The sequence below is a fragment of the Ranitomeya variabilis genome, chromosome 6, assembly GCF_051348905.1.
Source record: "Ranitomeya variabilis isolate aRanVar5 chromosome 6, aRanVar5.hap1, whole genome shotgun sequence".
Classification (NCBI taxonomy): domain Eukaryota; kingdom Metazoa; phylum Chordata; class Amphibia; order Anura; family Dendrobatidae; genus Ranitomeya; species Ranitomeya variabilis.
In genome coordinates this window covers 274,144,889-274,169,481 of record NC_135237.1, presented here as the reverse complement: position 1 = coordinate 274,169,481, position 24,593 = coordinate 274,144,889, and the positions used below count along the sequence as shown (strand labels likewise).

At 42.8% G+C, this 24,593-nt stretch overlaps 1 protein-coding gene across 1 annotated transcript in view; it reads right to left on the bottom strand.

Moving 5' to 3' along the window:
• Positions 1-9,985: 9,985 nt before the first annotated feature.
• Positions 9,986-24,593, bottom strand: part of LOC143782323 (uncharacterized) — a 62,034-nt gene continuing 47,426 nt past the window's right edge. Inside the window, exons 9-14 of the mRNA XM_077269678.1 lie at positions 23,351-23,477; positions 20,796-20,981; positions 17,725-17,868; positions 16,876-17,030; positions 13,259-13,385; positions 9,986-13,177 (exon numbers count right to left, since the gene is read on the bottom strand). Of these exons, the coding sequence (XP_077125793.1) occupies positions 12,975-13,177; positions 13,259-13,385; positions 16,876-17,030; positions 17,725-17,868; positions 20,796-20,981; positions 23,351-23,477 (942 nt within the window). The 3' untranslated portion in view covers positions 9,986-12,974. The remainder of the gene's footprint in view (positions 13,178-13,258; positions 13,386-16,875; positions 17,031-17,724; positions 17,869-20,795; positions 20,982-23,350; positions 23,478-24,593) is intronic.

Sequence of the window (24,593 nt, the reverse complement as noted above, 5' to 3'; positions counted from 1 at the left end):
AAGGTTACAAAATAATTTCTGCAGTACTCAAGGTTCCTAAGAGCACAGTGGCCTCTAAAATCCTTAAATGAAAGAAGTTTGGGACCACCAGAAGTCTTCCTAGACCTGGCCATCCAGCCAAACTGAGCAATCATGGGAGAAGAGCTTTGGTGAGAGAGTTAAAGAAGAACCCCAAGATCACTGTGGCTGAGCTCCAGAAATGCAGTAGGGAGATGGGAGAAAGTTCCACAAAGTCAACAATCACTGCAGCCCTCCATCAGTCAAGTCTTTATGGCAGAGTGGCTGGACGGAAGCCTCTCCTCAGTGCAAGACATATCAAAGCCCGCATAGCGTTTGCTAAAAAGAAAAAATACATGAAGGGCTCCCAGACTATGAGAAATAAGTTTCTCTGGTCTGATGAGACGAAGATAGACCTTTTTTGGTGATAATTCTAAGTGGTATGTGTGGAGAAAACTAGGCACTGCTCATCACCTGCCCAATACAATCCCAACAGTGAAACGTGGTGGCAGCATCATGCTGTGGGGGTGTTTTTCAGCTGCAGGGACAGGACGACTGGTTGTCATTGAAGGATACATGAATGCGGCCAATTACAGAGATATCCTGGATGAAAACCTCTTCCAGAGTGCTCTGGACCTCAGACGTGGCCGAAGGTTCACCTTCCAACAAGACAATCACCCTAAGCACACAGCTAAAATAACAAAGAAGTAACTTCAGAACAACTCTGTGACCATTCTTGACTGACCCAGCCAGAGCCCTGACCTACACCAAATTGAGCATCTCTGGAGAAACCTGAAAATGGCTGTCCACCAACGTTCACCATCCAACCTGACGGAACTGGAGAGGATCTGCAAGGAAGAATGGCAGAGGATCCCCAAATCCAGGTGTGAAAACTTGTTTCATCAATCCCAAGAAGACTCAAAAGGGTGCTTCTACTCAATACAGAGCAAAGGGTCTGAATACTTATGAGCATGTGATTTTTTTTTTATTTTTTTACTTTTTTTCTTAAGAAATTTGCAAAAATTTCTAAATTTGTTTTTTTCCAGTCAAGATAGGGTGCAGAGTGTACATTAATGAGAAAAAAATGAGCTTTTTTGAATTTATCAAATGGCTGCAATGAAAGTGAAAAATTTAAAGGGAACCTGTCACCTTAAATTGGCGAGATATTAAAATGAGTTTTTACCGGTCCGATGGGCAGTGTTTCCTCTTCATTTATCCACCCCGTCCGTCCCTGTTTTCTGCAATATTTTAGTGAATTAGAGTATGTGTGCGCCATAGTTGGCGCGTGCGCAATGCAATCTTCGGTGGCGCACACGCAGTATGCTTTGCCCAACTGCGGGCAAAGCCAAAAAGCATTACTGCGCATGCGCCCGCGCACTATGTCCCGGAAGTATTTTGCTGTGTTCCAGGACATAGTGCACGGGAGCATGCGCAGTAATGCTTTTCGGCTTTGCCCGCAGGTGGGCAAAGCATACTGTGCGTGCGCCACCGAAGATGGCATTGTGCACGCGCCAACTATGGCGCACACATACTCATACTCTAATTCACTAAAATATTGTGGAAAACAGGGACAGAGGGGGTGGATAAATGAAGAGGAAACACCGCCCATCGGACCGGTAAAAACTCATTTTAATATCCCGCCAATTTGAGGTGACAGTTTCCTTTAAAGGGGTGTGAATACTTTTGTACCCACTGTATACTGCAACATTGTGTTATTGCAGTATATACAACACCGGATCAAATTCTTTAAGGAGATTAAAAACTATAGCAGAAAATAAAAAGGTTTTAAAAAGTATATAATATAAAAATTTTAACCGCCTTCACTAATGGCAAGGAAATAATAAACATATTTACTATTGCCGCATCCGTAAGGGTAGATTCACACTAGGTGTTTTTTTTTCTGCAGCAAAACCTGATCTCTTGGCAGGAAAGAAACTGCAGAAGAAAAGCCTGATTTTCTTGCTTTTTGTGCGGCGGTTTTGGCGTACTAGATTTGTCTCTTGTGCATGTTGATAAAGTTTAGTGTTGGAAAAAAAAAGTCCTATTCCATAGAATCAGGTTTTGGCACAAAAAAATGCAGCAAAACATGATACCTGCATTTTTTTCAACATTTTGTCACCACCCATTCAAGTCAATGGGTATAAAACGCAGAAAGAAGTGACATGCTCTATGTCCAAAAAAAACTTGCAAAGCACAAAATACTGATGATGAAAAAACCAATGTGTGTGCATGAGATTTCTGAAATCTCAGTCTTTGCTGTAAAACGCAGCTGTAAATTGGCATTTAAAAAAAGCAGCAAAAACACAGTGTGAACTTGGCCTAAACGTTTGATCTATAAAATGAACCCATACGGTAAACACGTTTATTCTTCCATGTATCCAAGGAAATCCAAAACCCTTTCATGATTTCATTAGAATGAACCAGTGCATTCTCTGGCGGGTTGCTGCAATGCATCTGTATTGCACCATATTGTGTAGAAGATGTCAGGTACGCAGTGATTCTCGGGGAATCTCTAATATATGGCCACAATGTTATATTTGTCCGCTTCGTTTTTCTTTATATTGGAGGTATATGGAATATGTAAGGGCACATAGCAGCAGTAATATGGCAGTGTGTATGAGGCTTTACCCCAAATATCTACATACAGGTGGCCAAAGCTCCCAGAAGCTGAGATTTCAGCGTTGTTGGATGGGTGTCATCATATTATGACGCTACTTCAATTCTTTGTCCTTTAAAGGGAACCTGTCACCTGAATTTGGCGGGACCGGTTTTGGGTCATATGGGCGGGGTTTTCGGGTGTTTGATTCACCCTTTCCTTACCCGCTGGCTGCATGCTGGCCGCAATATTGGATTGAAGTTCATTCTCTGTCCTCCGGAATACAATATTGCCTTGCGCAGGCGTGTACTCCGGAGGACAGAGAATGAACTTCAATCCAATATTGCGGCCAGCTTGCAGCCAGCGGGTAAGGAAAGGGTGAATCAAACACCCGAAAACCCCGCCCATATGACCCAAAACCGGTCCCGCCAAATTCAGGTGACAGGTTCCCTTTAAGGAAGCATTTTGGTCACTGTTGGATCAAAACTGTTAACCGAATTTACGGTTTCTAGACTCCAGGAAAAGCAATCTCCAGTGATGTTCACACAATGCATTGTAGTACAGAAAAAAAAATTAAAACTGATGTGCACGTACAAATGTCTGAATCCAAGGCTTAGAAGTGATTGATAACTGGATGCGCTGCCATGGATTCTGCCAAGAAAGCCACAATGGATGGGGATTCATATATTTCCTTTTTGAAATGTGTGCAGATATTTTTCTTTAGTGTGTACATTGAAGTTTTTGACCTCCAGCTTTTCAGTTTAATGAGGACTTGCCATCAGAACAATAGTGGCCAGTTTAATTATTGTATTCCCACTGCTCCCTTGAGTATTCAGGGTTGACATTGTGTTTTTTTTTGTTTTTGTTTTTTTTTTTTAAATCCACATATAGTTCCAGAATTATGGGTCTTTTTAGTTAGTCCTAACTTTTATGGTCTTTACCAAGACAGGGTAAAAACTCAGAGCAACTTTCAGACCCACCCCAGAGAACCCTGTGTGCAATGCCCACCCAACATGGAACTGTGGGAATAGAGAGCACAAAGTTACTACATTTGACCTGTGGACAGGTCTTTAGGGGGTTGAAATCAAAACTGATTGCACAATATTTTTCCACTGCATCAAGAGATTACATTGTTTAAATCAGGGTCTTGTGGGTTTTTTATATTTTAATTTTTGGCATTGATTATATTTCAATATCACAATATTTATTAAAACTACAAATTAGAAATCTTGCAATTTTCACACTGGCAACTCTGGCTTTTTTAGACTTTCTTGTTGTTTCAGGAAGTTCACTTGTACATTAGCAGCAATAAACACCCTGATCCTAGCCTTTGAATTGAAGCAACTAATGTGCAAGTGCAAAGGTCAATGTGAAATTGGGAGGACTGTGACATCATCTATTGGAATTGGTGGATCATGTATTAGCTAGGTATATATGTGTCACCGGTCATTGTAACCCTGCCTGGAATGAGAAGGAGACTGCTGTTATCTCTCCCCTAAATGACATGAATCTTAAAAAGCCTCATCATACTGTTACACGCACCAATCCTTAATATTTGGATACATTGTGGAACTGGAACAAGCACCGTAAACCGAATAATTCCACCTTTTCTCGTGCAGGAAATGTGCGCATCAAGTGCTTCTACAAGTGAATAGTGAAATCTGCAGTTTGTGCGCGCTCATATGCCGGGCTTTATGTATAGGGTGGGCAGATTGAATGTTTTCCAGATCATATCCATGCAACTGTGAATTCCGCTGCTTCTGGTGGTCTTTCTTAAATATGCCGTGTTGCGTATACTGGGGATTATGTTTATCCCTCTATTATAAGAAGAGCTTTTAAATATTTTACAAATATTTTTCAACTGATGGAGCCAGATGACTTACATTATGTAATAAAGACTAGTGTTCTCAGTGAGCCAGTGTGTGCAGCTTTATTTCACTGAACGAACAATATCCAGCAGATGGTGACAAAATGGCTGGGTCCTTGTTATGTGGTCAACCTGTTTGTATTAAAATGAATGGCTAAGGCCACGTTCACACGTTCGGTATGTGTAAGCCAAAACCAGGAGTGGGACAATCACACATCACCACTTCTGCATTTATCACCCACTCCTGGTTTTGACTTACAAATACTGAGGTAAAAAAACTCACCAAATACGGATAGTGTGTCCATGGCCTAATAAAGTGTAATAAACAGATTTATTATTCATGTATTTACCATTGGTTATCTAATGCTGATGTAATCTGTTGTGCTGGGTCATAATCACTATTCACATCAATCCCTGTACCCAATGGGGATCACAGTTTACTTTCCCTGTTTTAGAAACACACGCGAGGGTCAATTTCATGGGACTAATAAATTCTTAGTATGTGTTTTTTATGAAAACTACGGAAAAAAGTTAAAGGGAACCTGTCACCAGGGATAGCACTGTTAATCTGCAGGTACGCGGTTACTCTGCAGGTTAAGGCTATGTTCACACGATGCGGTTTTCGCTGCGGATCCGCAGCGGATTTGCAGCTGCGGATCCGCAGATGTTTTCCATGCAGGGTACAGTACAATGTTACCCTATGGAAAACGAAATCCGCTGTGCCCACTATCCTTTTTTCGGCTTGAAAATCAGCGCGGATTTTCAGCGGAAAAAAAAGAAGTAGCATGTCAATTCTTTCTGTGGATTCCGCAGCGGGTTTCCACCTGCACCAATAGGAAAATGCATCTGGAAACCCGCAGTGGAATCCGCAGTAGAAAAAGGACTGAAAACCGCAGTGAAAACCACCGCAGGTTTTGCACTGCGGGTTTCACAAATCGGGACCTGAAAAATCCGCAGCGAAAAAAGGATCGTGTGAACAAGCCCTAACAGCGTTATGATTCTCTCTGGCGCCTGCACGCAGCCAAATGCAGTGAGGAGAAAATTATCTTTATTCCCCAAAGAGTAATATATTCAGTCACAGGACTTGGGTACCGCCTATTCAGTCACCATTCTGAGAGTACAGAGCGGCCGCTGTAACCGCACCCCTGGCGCTGACTGACTTTGGCTCTACATTGGGGCCCTCCTTCTCCGGGACCATCTTCCCCTAAGAAAAGACTCCAAATTGAGGACTCTGACTCAGTTTCTAAAGACTCTTATGGCTCAGCTTCAGAAAAATGGGAAGAATCCTCATCCCATAAAATATCGGAGGCTAAAAAATAACTTTTCTCTACAGAATTAATGGAGGAGTTAATTAGTGCAGTCTGTAACACTATGGGCTTGGAGGAGGAACAGGTTCCCCAAACAATCCAAGATGAAATGTTTGGAGGGTTGAAGGCAGGGAGGCAGATTGGGTTCCCGGTCCATGAAAACACCATGAGCATGATCTCTCGAGTGGGAGTCCCTGAAGACGCGGCTGAGTACTCCCTCGGAACTTAAGCATAGGTTTCCTCTGGAGGGAGAATCAGCTGGGATGTTCCTAAAGTGGATGTGCAGGTGGCAAGAGTAGCCAAGAAAACTGCACACCCCTTTGAGGGCTCATCCCAACCTAAGGACCAAATGGATAGGAAGGTGGAGAGCCTGCTGAAAAAATCCTGGGAGACCTCCACCTCCTCACTTAAGACCAACATAGCTTCCACCTGTGTTGCCAGATCCCTCTCCCGGTGGATGGATCAATTAGAGCAGGGGTGGGGAACCTGCGGCCCTTGGTGACTTTTCATGCGGCCCATGGGCAGGTCCCCAGACTGCAATGCTCAGGCGGCAGCCGTATCCTGCCAGCCCTTTAACACAAAAGTGCATGGCACGCAGCGTTCATTACAGAATGCTGCCTGCCTGCACTTGAATGATGATGTCATCTGGGTGGGCGGGGTTAGCGCCCAATGCGCTTCTGTCCTGGAAGAGGAGCTGCTGCGCTGCTAGAGACTCCAGAGCGATCTCTGTGCATGCAGCTCTGTGTCTTCCCAAGGATCTCTGTGTGTTGGCAGCTCTGTCTTCCCAGGGATCTCTGTGCTGGCAGCTCTGTGCTGGTCTGCTGGTGATCTGTGCCCCCTGTGATCTGTTCCCTCCAGCTATGTGCCCCATGTTATCTCTGTGACCCCCCCAACTATATGCCCCCTGTGATCTCTGTGCCTCCCAGGTATGTGCCCCACTGTGATCTCTGTGGCCCCAGCTATGTGCCCCCTGTGATCTTTGTGGCCCCAGCTATGTGCCCCCCGTGATCTGTGCCCCATGGCTATATGCCCCCTGTGATCTAGGTGCCCTCCAGCTTTGTAGCCCCTGTGATCTGTGCCCCCCAGCTATGTTTCCCCATGTGATCTCTATGCCCCCGTGATCTGTGCCCCCAGCTATTTGCCCCCTGTGATCTGTGCCCCCCAACTATGTGCCTCCCATGTATGTGATCTCTGTGCCCCCCTGTGAACTTTAGCCCCAGCGCTGTGCCCCCCGTGATCTCTGGCCCATAGCTATATGTCCCCCTGTGATCTGTGCCCCCTGTGATCTGCCCCCCAGCTATATGCCCCCCCCCCCATTATTTCTCTGCCTTCCAGCTATATGCCCCCTGTGATCTAGGTGCCCTCCAGCTATGTACCCCCTGTGATCTCAGCACACCAGCTATGTTTCCCCATGTGATCTCTCTGCCCTCTCTGGGATCTGTGTCCCCCTAGCTATATACCCCCTGTGATCTCTCTGACCCCCAGCTATGTGCCCCCTTGTTATCTCTCTGTCATCCAGCTATTGGCACCCCTGTGATCTGTGGCTCCCAGATATATATATATATATATATATATATATATATATGTATACATGTACACACACAGCTGTCTCAGCGTCCTCTGTGATGTATATACAGCTGTTCCAGTGTCTCCCATGTGGTGTATATACAGCAGTCCCATCGTCTCCTATGTGGTGTATATACAGCTGTCTCAGCGTCTCCTATGTGGTGTATATAAAGTAGTCCCAGTGTCTGATGTATATGATTTACAAAACTTATGACAAAGTTGGCTGCTCTCCTGGCTGACATAATACTCAAATATCTCCCTGTAGTTATTAGGATAAATCCTTATGTACAATCCTCCAGAATTTATACAGAGTAGTGGCTAGGAGAGGCTGCACACTGGGAAATATATTGTCTCCCAGTATGGTGTGTCAAGATAAAACTCCCACATCACGGCTATCAATAAAAGGCTTTTACAAATGCTCTGGTAACAGATGTAATGTCTGCCAATTTGCAGACAATAAGAGAAATGTCTTTTATTCCAATCACAACACCATTTATAAAATAAAATGCATTAATTGTGATTCTGATCATGTTATATATTTTATAGAGTGCCAGGCATGCAACATTCGTTACTTAGGTTATATCACAAGGAAAACTAAGAAAATAATTTCAGAACATATAGCGAACATAAATAGCAATAATTCAGGTTATTCTGGAGCCACTAAACATTTTATTTCTGTGCACAAGTGAGGTATATCAAATTTCTCATTTTTCGGCATAGAAAGGGTTGATCAGTCACCAAGCGGTGGTGATTGGAAGAAACAATTAGCACTGCTGGAAGCCTTTTGGATTTTGACCTTAGATACCAAATACCCACACGGCATGAATTATAGAAATGACCTTTTTTATATCTAATATAGATCACAAATTTATGTAATTTTATGCTTTGAAATGAGAGATTTATGCTATGTGTGTCCAGCTGTTGTTTTTCCACTGTCATTACTTGCTATGATTGTGATTGGTTCCTTGCTATATATATACCTGTTATATACCTGTTAATTTATGTTGCATTAGATCCTATGACCGTGATGCGCCAGAAACGCATCAGGCAGAGAGTCTCTCTCTTTTTAAAATTGTTTTTTAAAATGTTCAAATAAAAAAGAAATTTTATTTAAACTGGATGGACATGCTGGAAACTCCCCTCCTCCTTCTTCACTTCGGCTGAAATCACCAGTAGGTACGGCACCCACCAGCTATATTCAATTGCAACAGTTTATGATATATGTCTCAGCGTGTCAAGCTCCAACTTTTCCCTCTCCCCCCCCCCCCCTTACATAGACTATAACTTTTAATAGTACAATTAAAAAGGGAAATAATTCTAAAAATTACACGTGTCAATGTGTATCAATAAGACAATCATATACAGTTTCAAAGCCGAATGTCTTTATGGATAATTCCCAGTCCTATTTCCATTAAATAACAGTATTCAGGGGTATGGAGTATGGTGCAGCCGCTATCTATATCACCTTAATTCCCCCTACACAATCTGGCAAGTGCTATTAAAACTTGCTCCTAAACCTCCCCAACATGTTTCGCCAGCTAGACTGGCTTCGTCAGGGGGGTGAGGCTGCAAAAGCCAGTCAAGCTGGCAAAACATGTTGGTAAAGTCTTGGAGATGGGAGTGGGAGGTTCTGGTTATTGAGCATGTTAACCTCAGGTCATTAGCAGAACGTAGGGCACAGGTAGGGTGCTAGACTGAGACCAGGGAGGAGATGTAGGGTGGTGCTGAGCCATGGAGCGCTTTGTGGGTGAGGGTAATGGATTCTGGAGTGGATGGGTAACCAGTGTAATGACTGGCACAGGGTAGAGGCATCGGTGTAACGGTTGGTGAGAAATATGATCCTGGCTGCAGCATTCAGGACAGATTGGAGCGGGGAGAGTTTGGTAAGAGGGAGGCCGATTAGTAGAGAGTTACAATAGTCCAGACGAGAATGAGTAAGAGAAACTGAAAGTTTTTGCAGAGTCGAAAGTAAGAAAAGGGCGAATTCTAGAAATGTTTTTGAGGTGCAGATAACAAGAGCGAGCCAGTGATCAGATGTAGGCGGTGAATGAAAGCTTGGAATCAGGTATGACCCTAAGGCAGCGGACGTGTTGCTGAGGAGTAAATAAAAATTGAAACCTGAACAGCTCAAGACACAACAAAAGGAACGATTCATAGCGTATCCCCATAGCGTTGAGTTTAACGCTTTCACTCCTGGACTGAGAACTTTTCTCTCTAGGATTCCTAGCTTCTAGTTTTGGGTAACTTTAGAGTAAACAGAAAGCCACTATCTTCTTTCTGCTTGACATTATAAGCTGCCAAGTGTTTTTCACGTTCTTATGATGTTCTTTGGCACAGAACCAGAATTGGAGGTGAACGGAGTTAATAACTTTTGGATTAAAAAAAATAACGGTAAAAGAAACAGTAGAGTTATTCTCCATGGTCTGTGTACATTGGTGAAGATTTGCTATACTCTCTTATATAAGAGTAGGCTGCAGTACCAGATACAGCCATGGAAAAAGAGTGGCGCTGTTTGGGAAGTATCATTATATATAATATTACAATTAGAGCAAAAAAAAAAAGGAACAGCACAATATACTTATCTTCGGGTGCAAGGCCCCCAAACAATCTGTCCACCGATCGTCCAGGCTTCATAGAATTCAAAAAGAGGCAGCATTCCTCTCCTATATTACAATTATATTTTTTTTTACTTCTTTGCAGCTACTGTAAAACTGTGTAATGACGTAATGACAGTGTTGTAGGCACTGGTGGCATTATTTAGGGCATTGGTGAAGGAATTATATCATTTACACAAGAACAGACTTTCACTGTGTGACAGGAGCCCATGGTAGAGAGAAGTGGCTGATTATCTCTTGCTTTATGTATCGATTTTATAAAACACATACTTCAAATATGTTCTATTATTTCCGCATCGCTGCTGCACCAGGGTACAAGACCCTGCGTTCTGTCCACTAAACCCGGGTGCCAGACCCCCAGGAATGCAGTTCTTGTACCAAAGCACTCAGATTATTATACTACTACAGTGGCATAATCACTGGGGCATCATAGCCGCTGTTAGGTTGCAGGGACATTACCATCCCACTGTGAGAACCACGGACAGCATCAGTCAGGATCTGGTTGTGTAATTGCCACCTCGCATGTTCTCTCTGAAACAGATAGTCCCCGGCTGTGGTTCAAAGTATTTCTCTGAAATGTGGTGACATTTAAAAAAAAACCAACAAAAAAAAACCAACAACATACTTGCTGCAATTGTAGTTCAGGGAACATGAAACAGAAGATATGTTTCCTTTAAGAGCAAGATGATAATTGTATCTTATTTTAAATAACACATCAATTTATCTTATTTTTTTTATTGCGTACAACCTTACAATAGGGGAAGAGGTCATTTTCTGTTTCCACCGTTTTATTTTTTATAAACTTATGCAGAATTATTTCAATATATCTCGAATGACTGCTCAAATTAAACCATTTATAGGGTACTTATCCTCTATAAAATCATACACACCTGTGATACAAATTTGTTATTTTGCTTTATGTAAAACTGTCTACCTTCAGCTCGGCTTGGTTGGTGTTCAGGATACCAACTACATCAGCACAGCGCATGCGCTGTTGCTGATAGAAGGATGTGTATGTAATGGTGATGGGGCTGGAGAATCCTAGCGCAGGCGCAGATTGATGTTTACACATCCAGCTGGGATCTCACATGGTGACCGGCTGGATTGACAAGTGCAGACACTGGGGCGGGCTTCCTGTGTGCAGTGTCTGCGGTCATTGGAGTAGCACATGAACGGATGTTGTTCTGGATAGGAGGTACAGGTACCTGTTGATTACATGTTGGCTTAGTGAGAACCGTGGCACTGGATTAGGGCTGTTGCTCATTTGATCATGTTGATCTGACTTGACCCTGACGGACTGTTCCACAGGCTGATGACTGCCGGACACAGGTGCCGGCAACCATCAGCTAAAGAAGTAAGTGCACTTATACTATATATACCCAACATGACTTTTGGTTTAATACTTCCCCTGACGAAGCTACCAGGAGTAGCGATACGCGTTGGGAGCAGCGGGCTCCACCTCTCCTAGTGAGTATCACAGCTTCTTTATTTAACTATGTGTCATGGGCAGTGCATGTTGTAGGTATTCCGGTGGGGGACCCCTCATTAGCTATACACAGGAACATGGGCTTAACTTTAGCTGACAGAAATTTCAACATTATCTTTGTACATCAATTGCTATGAGATATATTGCTTATAATTTTATTCTGTCCCATAGGGTAACTGTGATGGCTTATGTGTCTATCCAGCATTGTTTTTGTCAGACTATATTAATTTAACCTATTGCTGTATATGATAACAGCTTTATCACTGTCTACTTGTGAAATCATATCTAAATATCTGGGACCTATGAGAGGGAAAATATGACACCGGAGCCTAAAACAGATGCGCGTGCGTGTTTTATTATTGCTATTTAAATAATTGTGTATCACTCACTGGGGAACTTCAGGGACTATCTTTCCCTTGGGAGCCTGCTATTTTCATATCCCCATATTAAGAGGATATTGAACATGTATGTTTTACATGCTTTTTAAATGTTTTTATGTTTAGAAGCACTTTTGACTTGGTCTCAATAAAGTATTGTTTACACTCACTATAAAGGCTGTGTGTGCACCACTATTGCGCTTCTTTTTTCTTCTCTTTTCCATATATGCAGTATTAGCGCATTGGTAGCACCTGGCTTGTATGATAAATGACACTGCAGTGGTGCCCGCTCGACTTTCTAGTTCTATCGTGGCTTTATGTAAAACCTAATTTCTTAGATCTGTAAATCAGGCTTGGGTGCACCCTTGGAGTGGTCAGTGCACTGTTCTGCCTTCTGCTCCTCCCCTTGTGGTGATTGACAGCTCTCCAACTAGCACTGCCTGTATAGAATCCTCAGCCCTATACACATTGACGTAACAGGAGTTCTGTCTGCAGCGGCTCCACATGATCCCACAGCAGCAGGTGGCCAATGCTGACGGGAGACGGAGATGAGAGCGTGCTCTAACCCTACAGGAGCCCAGCGCTCAGTGTCAGTGGGGACACGCTCTCTCCTCCCCGGCTGTGTACTACTGCATATAGTGAGCAGCTGCTGCAGACACTGTGAGCACTCGGATCCAGCAATGTCCGTGTGCATCCCCGAGGCAGCGATGCTGGGAGGTCTGTCAGTCATCACAAGGGATGGAGGATAGGGGACAGAACAGTGCACTGAGCAGTTGGCCATGCTGAGGGTGAACTGAAGCCCCCCTACTTACATAACTAATAGAACAAAATAATTAACACTTGTACCACAAGTATGATTTTTTTTTATAGGAGCCAAGTCCCTTTGATATATAAATGGTTTGGTGACAGACTCCTTTTAGGTTTATCTTCTATATTATTAATAGATGTATCCCTTTTAGCAAACTGGTTGCATACCTAGATAAATGCAGAGGGCTCGATATGCAGAAAATATCCCATCTGCCATTGAAGAACGCACCCGCTATTAGAGAATGCTGTTCCTGTTGGAATAGAGGCCGGGCACATTTGCCAAAGTTCTGGCTTTCAGATATGTAGCTCCGATATGTCTAATATAAAATGCGTTGTTATTCATTGATTTTCTAGCTTTAACTGTTCAATGTCCCTCGACCTCTACATCTGAGCTTTCCAATGGTGTGATAAGCCATCTCCAGTGGGAAATCATTGGTATCGCCAAAATAGACAGCCAGAACTGGCAAAGCTGTCTTATCCCGTAAGAAGCCATCATCTGTCCTCCATATATTGTCATTGCTGTCGCAGTTACAGAGCTTATCAGGGGAAGAGCAGGTACCTAAGGAAACACAAAGCAATATATTCTGGTTATTCTGAAAGAGGCAGCCATGAAATCTGTATTTTGTAGTTCATACTGTACCTGTTGTTCCACATGCACAACCTCCGATTGACGGATCAGCACCGCCCCAGTAATCCATCCTCTTTCCATCCCAAGAAACCCACCAGCCCCATCCAGACTGGATAAAACGCAAATGGCGGCAATCAAGCTGGAAGGAAAGAGGTTTTACTAGAAAATGAAAACCTGCAGTATAGAGAGGCGGACATATCATTGGTGCAAACAGTGCGGCCGCACAGGGGCCCAAGAGATAAGGGACCCATTTCTACCTCCAAAGCAGGTGCATTTTTGCATTTTTATGAGCTCTTGGACTGCCACGGGCCCATAAGTTGTTCTTATTTATACTAAAGAAGTCTAGTGAATGCAACTAATAACATCTTCATCCTGTCCTTAGCAAAGATTACAATGACAGTTTATTTTTGTTTTGTGTATTTTTTGCAAGACTATACAGGTGAATAGACTTACATACGCATTAATGAAGTAGAGCGTATTGAACGTCTAGGGCCGACTACGGCAAGCTGGCGGTGAGCGGACGCGCCAAAACTTGCGTGCTTTATTAGGTAGGGGCATTAATGGGGAATAATTACGAGGTCTACTTCCTTACCCCACCTGCCATAAGCCCTGGGTATTTACGTGGCACACTTTCTGTATGTAGGCCTATTTAGAAATTGATGACCATATTCTGTGACTTTTGGTTCTGACCAGGAACACTTATTAGTCTCAGTAGTAGCAATATTTCCATCATATTTCTTTCTCCATTGTGACCACTAGGTGGTGCCAAGACTCCTAATAGAAAAAGGTGTGAGGGTGGAGGTGTTAAGGGATTTGCTTGGGTGGGGACGCTGGGTAATTTGCTTTTCCATTAATGTTAGTATTTGTGAACATTACCGGGCACTAGACAGAAGACAAATGTCTCAATGTTTTAAAGACGACAACTATCATACAAAATATATGGAAAAAAGGCTGTAATTTCACTTGCTGAAAAGAATAAAGATTATTTTTTATTTCTTTACAATTTAAAACAAGTGGAATATTGTTTTGGTTATTTAGATTGCCAGCTCTTTAACCCTTTAATCATTGGGGAATTTTTACATTGTTGAGCTTTTGTTTTATATTCCCCTTATATACAGTTGTGGCCAAAAGTATTGACACCCCTGCAATTCGGTCAGAGAAAACTCAGTTTCTTCCTGAAAATGATTGCAAACACATTCTTTGGTATTATCTTCATTTAATTTGTCTTAAATGAAAAAACACAAAAAGAATTGTCCTAAAGCCAAATTGGATATAATTCCACACCAAACGTAAAAAAGGGGGTGGACAAAAGTATTGGCACTGTTCGAAAAATCATGTGATGCTTCTCTAATTAGTGTAATTAACAGCACCTGTAACTTACCTGTGGCACCTAACAGGTGTTGGAAATAACTGAATCACACTTGCAGCCAGTTGACATGGATTAAAGTTGACTCAACCTCTGTCCTGTGTCCTTGTGTGTACCACATTGAGCATGGAGAAAAGAAAGAAGACCAAAGAACTGTCTGAGGACTTGAGGAACCAAATTGTGAGGAAGCATGAGCAATCTCAAGGCTACAAGTCCATCTCCAAATACCTGAATGTTCCTGTGTCTACCGTGCGCAGTGTCATCAAGAAGTTTAAAGCCCATGGCACTGTGGCTAACCTCCCTAGATGTGGACGGAAAAGAAAAATTGACAAGAGATTTCAATGCAAGATTGTGCGGATGTTGGATAAAGAACCTCGACTAACATCCAAACAAGTTCAAGCTGCCCTGCAGTCCGAGGGTACAACAGTGTCAACCCGTACTATCCATCAGCGTCTGAATGAAAAGGGACTATGGTAGGAGACCCAGGAAGACCCCATTTCTTACCCCGAGACATAAAAAAGCCAGGCTGGAGTTTGCCAAAACTTACCTGAAAAAGCCTAAAACGTTTTGGAAGAATGTTCTCTTGTCAGATCAGACAAAAGTAGAGCTTTTTGGGCAAAGGCATCAACATAGAGTTTACAGGAGAAAAAAAGGCATTCAAAGAAAAGAACACGGTCCCTACAGTCAAACATGGTGGAGGTTCCCTGATGTTTTGGGGTTGCTTTGCTGCCTCTGGCACTGGACTGCTTGACCGTGTGCATGGCAACAAATTTTGCAGCATAATGTAGGGCCCAGTGTGAGAAAGCTGGGTCTCCCTCAGAGGTCATGGGTCTTCCAGCAGGATAATGACCCAAAACACACTTCAAAAAGCACTAGAAAATGGTTTGAGAGAAAGCACTGGAGACTTCTAAGGTGGCCAGCAATGAGTTCAGACCTGAATCCCATAGAACACCTGTGGAGAGATCTAAAAATGGCAGTTTGGAGAAGGCACCCTTCAAATATCAGGGACCTGGAGCAGTTTGCCAAAGAAGAATGGTCTAAAATTCCAGCAGAGCATTGTAAGAAACTCATTGATGGTTACCGGAAGCAGTTGGTCGCAGTTATTTTGGCTAAAGGTTGTGCAACCAAGTATTAGGCTGAGGGTGCCAATACTTTTGTCTGGCCCATTTTTGGAGTTTTGTGTGAAATGATCAATGTTTTGCTTTTTGCTTCATTCTGTTTTGTGTTTTTTCATTTAAGACAAATTAAATGAAGATAATAATACCAAAGAATTTGTGATTGCAATCATTTTCAGGAAGAAACTGAGTATTATCTGACAGAATGGCAGGGGTGTCAATACTTTTGGCCACAACTGTATATATTATATATGATCTATCTTTTTTGTTTTTCCGTCAAAAAAGCCACATGAGGATTTTGTTGTAGATTTGATTGACAAAACATCTTTTACCATTCAATCTACTTTTAAACTGGATACAAATTCCATTCCGATATCTTTGGGGTTTTACTTTCACAGAACTAATTTTGTGGTGTTACTTACCTTTGGGCATGATTTTCAGGTCAGTCTGATTACAGCCATACCAAACGTCTTACGTTTTTTCTATTACTTTGGTGAAAAAACATTCTGAATTTTGTAAAAAAATAAATTGTCAATATTTTATGAGACCCTCACTTTTTATTTGTCCATAGATGGAGCTGTGTGAGGGCTTTTTTGTGGTCTGAGCAGACATTATTACTGATAACATTTTGGGGTACATATGTAATTTTTAGTGCTTTTTATTGCAGTTTTAGAGGAAAGTGCGGTGACTAAAAAATGGCAGTTTTCAACATACTGTTTCTTTTGTGCCTAGCATATGACATTTTGATAGACTTTTTAAGGCACTTTGTTAGATACCTAATATATTATTATTTATTTATTTTTCCATTTTTGAAAACGAAGTAACTTAGCTTTCATATTTTCATTTTTTATATTTTTCAGACTTTTTTTTAAATGTTCTAGTCCCTTTAGGGGATTTGAAGCTGCGATCATTTGATTGCTTATATTATATACTGCAATACCACAGTATTGCAAAATAGAGCAAAATCGTGGTTCTCCTATGAGGACCAGCCTGTGCCTGAGATTTGTATGAGGACCTAACATGGCAGTTACATGGGGCTTCATCAGATCACCACCTGCGGGGGGTAACTCATCTGTTCCCTGGACTTTTTGATGTGTCTATACAAAACAATATTACACAATTTGGCTTTTATTCCCCAAAGTACTTACCCTGACAAATTGTTCACAGCTTTGTGATACAGTAGTCAGAGCATTGATCTGCGAAATAGCTGCAGAATAGATAAGTTCTCGTTTGTAGCATCCTGCCTCTTCACATGGACTCACAGGTATCCGTCTTTCACTGTTATGGCCAATCACTGTTATACCTGCATCAAAGAACAGTTAATAGATAAGAAACAAACTACAAGAAAACAACATTTTTCTCTCACTGCTCCGAACCGCAGACCACTTGTCCTTCATTCTTGAAGTGCATGGAGCCTGCTAGCAAGCCTGGAATTCAGCATCAGCACCTCTTAACCAACATAGTCATGCAATCCAAAGGGATTGTCTACATTTGGCAAGAAAGTCTGCAGTCACTCCATCTATCAACAGACTAGTAAATCCTCACAGTGCGCACAGCACATGCTGTCAGGATTCTTCAGTGCCGGCAGTGAGCCAAAGCGGTAATGTCTTGGCCACATTACAACTAGACATGCGCAGCCTCGCTTATGCATGATATTAAATAAATCAAGATGTTTTCAACATTATATTTCTATTTTATTTTTTGCATATCATTACTATGTCTAACAATCCAGTGATTTCATAATTCCAAGACTTTCCCTTCTTCTTGCTGCAAGGTCAATGATGTGGTGAGTATAATGATTAATTGGTGGCTTAATATATTTGACAGTTTGGAAAGAATTCAGATTGCCCCGCCGAAGGTGAGATGTCTCTTTATTGTCAGGTTTTGTACTGTGCCCTCAAAATATTGCCTACCTGAAAATTGGTACAGGACTTACCACATTTCACATATTAGGGAATATATTGATTATCATTTCAGAGTATTTAGAGAAGGATTACCTGAAAATGATGACATGTCACAGAAAACTTCAAACTGTGGAACACCTTTGTCAACTCCATCTGGGTCAATTATATACCGTCCTGAGTCAGTAATTCCAGCTTCTTTTAGAGCAGCACATGACTCTAGCACTGGAGGGACTGAAACTTTCATGCAAAAATTAGACATTTTAAGGCTAAAGATACTGTAGTACACTGCTCAAAAAAAATAAAAGGAACACTTAAACAACATAATATAACTCCAAGTAAATCAAACTTCTGTGAAATCAAACTGTCCACTTGGGAAGCAACACTGTTTGACAATCAATTTTACATGCTGTTGTGCAAATGGAATAGACAACAGATGGAAATTATTGGTAATTATCAAGACACACTCAATAAAGTAGTGATTCTGCAGGTGGGGACCACAGACCACATCAGTACCAAAGCTTTCTGGTGTCATGATCCGTTCCAGGGTTTTATCCTGTCTGCCCTTTTTCCGGGCAGATCAAGTCAGGGGGGTTAACTTTGCTCTGCCTCGTTCTGGGTTCAGGTTTGCTATTTAGCTCCTATGCATCCTGCTGGTGGTGTCAGCTATAGTTCTGATTTCGGCGTGTGAACCTGACTGGTTGCTCTTGATTTGTCCTGCTGTGATCCCTGACTTGCCCTGTGTCTGTTGACTCCCTCTGTCTGCCCTTTTCCCAGCGTTTCCCTGTTAGTCAGTTTTGATTCTCTGGTTTCTGACTTGGCTTATATTTGGACTCGCTTCTGCCTTCTGACTTTATCTGCTTCTGACCATTGCTGAACCTCATGGCTTGTTCCTGACCACGTTTACTGCTGATCCCTTTTGGCTCTTCTGCCTCTGATTGTATTTTGACTTGACTTGTCTGACCACTCTCTTGCCGCCACTTGGTGGCGCCTGTGCTAATGCTCTGTGGTGCTTCTCTGTGTACGCAGTCTCACTTCCCTCTCAAACTCTCTGTTGGTGGTTCCATTATACTGCACTGCAGCAGCATGACATCTGGCTGATGTTTTGGTCACTTTTGAATGTTGGTTGTGCTTTCACACTCGTGGTAGCATGAGACGAACTCTACAACCCACACAAGTGGTTCAGGTAGTGCAGCTCATCCAGGATGGCACATCAATGCGAGCTGTGGCAAGAAGGTTTGCGGTGTCTGTCATCGTAGTGTCCAGAGGCTGGAGGTGCTACCAGGAGACAGGCCAGTATACCAGGAGATGTGGAGGGGGCTGTAGGAGGGTAACAACCCAGCAACAGGAATGCTACCACAGCCTTTGTGCAAGGAAGAACAGGAGGAGCACTGCCAGAGCCCTGTAAAATGACCTCCAGCAGGCCACAAATGTGCATGTGTCTGCACAAATGGTTAGAAACAGACTCCATGAGGATGGTCTGAGTGCCCGATGTCCACAGATGGGGGTTGTGCTCACAGTCCAACACCGTGCAGGATGGTTGGCATTTGCCACAGAACACCAGGATTGGCAATTTCACCACTAGCACCCTGTGCTCTTTACAGATGAAAGCAGGTTCACACTGAGCACATGTGACAGACGTGACAGAGTCTGGAGACGCTGTGGACAGCGATCTGCTGCCTACAACATCCTTCAGCATGACCGGTTTGGCAGTGGTTCAGTAATGGTGTGGGTGGCATTTCTTTGGAGGGCCGCACAGCCCTCCATGTGTTCACCAGAGGTAGCCTGACTGCCATTAGGTACCGAGATGAGATCCTCAGACCCCTTGGGAGACCATATGCTGGCGCGGTTGGCCCTGGGTTCCATCTAATGCAGGATAATGCCAGACCTCATGTGGCTGGAGTGTCAGCAGTTCCTGCAAGATGAAGGCATTGAAGATATGTACTGGCCCACCTGTTCCCCAGACCTGAATCCGATTGAACACATCTGGGACATCATGTCTCGCACCATCCACCAATGTCACGTTGCACGACAGACTGCCCAGGAGTTGGCAGATACTTTAGTCCAGGTCTGGGAGGAGATCCCTCAGGAGACCATCCGCCGCCTCATCAGGAGCATGTTCAGGCATTGTAGGGAGGTCATACAGGCACATGGAAGCCACACACACTACTGAGCATCATTTCCTTGTCTTGAGGCATTTCCACTAAAGTAGGATCAGCCTGTAACTTCATTTTCCACTTTTGATTTTGAGCATCATTCCAACTCCAGACCTCCATGGGATATTAGTTGTGATTTATGTTGATCATTTTTAGGTTTTATTGTTCTCAACACATTCCACTATGTAATGAATAAAGATTTACAACTGGAATATTTCATTCAGTGATATGTAGGATGTGGGATTTTAGTGTTCCATTAATTTTTTTGAGCAATGTATTTTAGAGGAATTTAAAAAAAAACAATGGCATTGAACAAACTCAGTTGACTTTACTGATGACAATGACTGATACATCAACACCATCATTGTTCAAGGGGAAGGACGTGTTGGAGTTAGACGCTCCTGATTCTTTAAGAGGTGTCACAAACTTTTTCAAGCGATTTAAGCCAAAATTATGGCATTACTGCTTTGATGAATTGGGGTTGATGTCTGTAATCTAGTCGATGAGGAGCATTCTGAACATTGAGAAATTCAGACTGTTTAGCCATACAGGAAGATAAATGTACAATCATGTAAATATGGCATATATATTCATAGCTTTTAATGGGGAATAGGGAATATGTCATTGGATTTCAACTTGTCCTATAGATATGAGCAAATTAAATTTGTGTTGAAGTTTTGGAATTTGCTGAACCTGGCAAATTCAAACAATTGCGACCATTATTTTACACACTGCAGAAGATTGCATGAGTCAGAGATGGTTCACATGTCCTCAGGTGATTGCCAGGAAGGCTTCCCCTTAATGCCTTGGAGCTATCAAGTCACATGGTATAGTAGAGCCAATAAGCCAATCATAGCCAGTGTAAAATCAGTATCAGGAAATGCAGAAGCTATTTTGTAGTGACTTCTCTTTGACAGATCAGGACTTACTGTAGTTTTTATTTTATACATGTCTAAATATTAAACGCTAACAAATAAGAAAGTTCTGTAGTATCAGTTAATGCTAACTTACTTGTTCCCCAACATTTGAGCTTTCCTAGGCGGTGGAATGCCATAGCCATTGGTATATCACTTGTGCCTCCAAACCGGAACTCCAGAATTGGCAGAGAAGACTTATCCGATATAGCTCCTTCATCCATTCTCCACATATCATCATTTATGTCACAGTTACAAGAAGTGATTCCAAAGGCACATTTACCTAAGCAATACATACAGGACCAGTCACTTTATACCATGAGTGCTTACGTGAGGTATGTTGTCAGTCTAAACACTCTTAGACCTATATGAGACTGTCTAATGACACTGCATGTTGTTAAGCATAGTCTTCCTATACTTAAAGGTAACCTGCCATTAGATTCATGCTGGCCGAGCCATGGTCCGCATGGACCAGAGCCTAGATGAACAATTGCATTCAAGTGTGTTTTACTCTGAAATGCTGCAATGTTAAAGAGAAAACATAGCTTGAAGAGCCAAGTGAGGACTATAGGGAGAGACTTAACTAGTCTGATGCTATCCTTAGACAGATCCTTCCCGTCCCTCTCCATTTGATTAGCAGTTTTCTCACTGCATACTCATGGGAGAGACCTGTCAATCAACTGGATGGGGTGGGTGGAAGATGGCCAGGGACAGCATCAGACTAGGAAGGTCTCTCCCATAGTCCATGGCCAGATTTCAATCAATATCTTATCTAAAACACTGGAGCGTTTTACAGTAAACTATTCCTGGCTACAATCCGGGAAACAAGGTCTGATTTATGCTGCGCTATCTAATGACCAGTTTCCTTTACGATGTGCAGAAATATTAAAGGGGCAATCTCATGATATTAAACTGCATTAGTTAGATAGACCGCATTAAAATAAGTTTTGCAGTTGTGGTCCAAACGTTATTTAAAATGTTCCCAATAAAAACTTCAACTCAATCCACAAAAAAAGCAAGTCCCCATTCAGGCCCATCACATAAATATAGGGGGCTTCCACATTACTGGTAGTATAAAGGCCCTGTAAAAGCGATAGGGCTCCTCGACCCCCAAAATAAATCCAGCGAATTCTGCTCTCCTAAATCCAAATGCCCCCCTCCCTTCTGAGGCCCACAGCGTGCCTAAATCACATTTAGTGTCCACATGTTTGCCAGGGGTATAATTTGCAAAATGGGGTCACTTGAGGATGGTATTCTGCTCTTCTAGCACTTAAGAGCTCTGTATATGGAGAGCAAATGGCACTCCATCCCTCCCGAGTCTCGCCATGAGTCTAAGCAGTACTGTACAGCCACATATGGGGTATTTCCATGTTCTAGAGAAACTGTGTGACAAATTTTGGTGCCATTTTTACCCATTTTCCTCTGTGAAAATGTAAAATCTGTGACTAAAACAATTTTTTTGTGGGAAAAATTTAATTATTTTTTATTCATTGCCCAATGGTATAAAGTTCTTTTACACACCTGTGGTGTCAATATGATCACTGCACCCTTAGATGAATTCATTGAGAGGTGTAGTTTGTAAAATATAGTCACTTATGGGGGTTCTGCTGTTCTTGCACCTCAGGGGCTCTTCCAGTGCGTCATGGCACCCGCAAACCATACCAGCAATATCTGCACTCTATAATGCACTCCTTCCCTCCTGAGCTTTCCACTGTGCCTCAAATGTAGGTCCCGATTACATGTAGGGTATTGATGCAATCAGGAGAAACTGCACAACAAAGTGAGAGGTCCATTTTTTCCTATTAGCCCTTGCAAAAATAAAAAAAATTGGGCTAAAACAACATTTAAAGGGAACCTGTCACCCCCAAAATCGAAGTTGAGCTAAGCCCCCAGGCATCAAGGGCTTATCTACAGCATTCTGGAATGCTGTAGATAAGCCCCTGATGTATTCTGAAAGATGAGAAAAGAGGTTAGATTATACTCACCCAGGGGCGGTCCCGCTGCGGTCCGGTCCGATGGGTGTCGCGGTCCGGTCCGGGGCCTCCTATCTTCATAGGATGACATCCTCTTCTTGTCTTCACGCTGTGGCTCTGGTGCAGGCGTGCTTTGTCTGCCCTGTTCAGGGCAGAGCAAAGTACTGCAGTGCGCAGGCGCCGGGCCTCTCTGACCTTTCCCAGCACCTGTGCACTGCGGTACTTTGCTCTGCCCTCAACAGGGCAGACAAAGTACGCCTGCGCCAGAGCCACGGCATGAAGACAAGAAGAGGACGTCATCGTAAGAAGATGGGGGGCCCCGGACCGTGACGCCCATCGGATCGGTCCGCCCTCCCCAGGTGAGTATAATCTAACCTCTTTTTCTCATCTTTCAGGTTACATCGGGGGCTTATCTACAGCATACATCATTATATGTGAATAACATAACACTGTAGGATCAGAACAAACACTGGTAGACTGTTAATGTGAAGTAGCAGACTTAAGCTACTCACCAGAACTGTCACTCAAGCAGGAGAAACCCAACCCACAAGCAACCAGGAAGTAAGAAGAATACAGAGCTATGTCCTGCACCAGACACAACTTGAGAATACCTCTTTAAGATTATGACATAGTTTGTTATGAGTTTTATATGAGTTTTGTGTAGAATAGAATGTCTTACCATTTTCTCCACAAGCACATCTTCCACTGTTTGTGGCTGCTCCACCCCATGAAATTATCTGCTGTCCATCTCTAGATACCCACCATCCCCAATTTCCATCCAAAAAGCGTACATGCCGGCAGTCTAACTGATAAAAAAAAGAAATATTTTCCCAGAATTGATATTGTAGAATAAATTATCACAATCTTCCCCACTCATATTTTCTATGACTATGGCAGTAATGATGCTTTTAAGTGGTTCAACATTGAGTTGTCAAAATCTTATATAAGTGGGAGAGCATCACAACAGCAGAGCGTTGCGACATAAGCTGGTTTCATTGGCTCGTCTATGGGTATAGCTTGTAAAAATTTGGAGCGTCCATCTGCAGATGCTGTGCTGTAAATTCATATACATTCATGGTCAACTACAAAAACCAGCAAGAAAGATGCCCAGAGAAGAATGTCCTTTACCAGTATTTGCTGCAAGTTGTAGTTGTCATCCAGAGCCACCTAGCCACAGGAAAGGCTTTATATCATTTGCCTAACCTGTCCCATATGCCCAGGTAAGCACAACCACAACACTATGAACATAGGGCATCATTCAAGCAAATAACACAGTTCAATACATAAGCACTTATTGATTGTTAAGCCTAAGGCTACTTTCACACTAGTCCGTCGGAACGGGCCATCGCAAACCGTCGGCCCGATGTACCGACGGACAGTGTGTGAATGTAGCACAACGTGGGCAGCAGATGCAGTTTTACAACGCATCCGCTGCCCATTGTGAGTTCCGGGGAGGGGGGGGTCGGAGTTTCAGCCGCGCATGCGTGGTCGAAAATGGCGGACTCGACGCACAAAAAAAGTTACATGGAACTTTTTTTGTGCCGAAGGTCTGCCAAAACACGACGCATCCGTCGCATGACGGATGCGACATGTGGCCATACGTCGCAATGCGTCGCTAATGTAAGTCTATGGGGAAAAAACGCATCCTGCAGACAACTTTGGAAGATGTGTTTTTTCTCCAAAACGAGGCATTGCAACGTGCGTCATAGGTGGTCATGATTCAACTACAGACAAAAATATTTACTTTTTAACATACAAATATTTTTAGCGGCAAGCAAGTGACTAAAAAGTGGCTGCACAAGTTAGTCCCTTGTTGCCACTTTTTTTTGGCTAGTTACACAGCTTTTGGCTGCCTTATTTACATTTTGGCATAATTGGTTTTGAATAGGATTGAGTGGAAGAAAAAAAAGCTATTACATGTT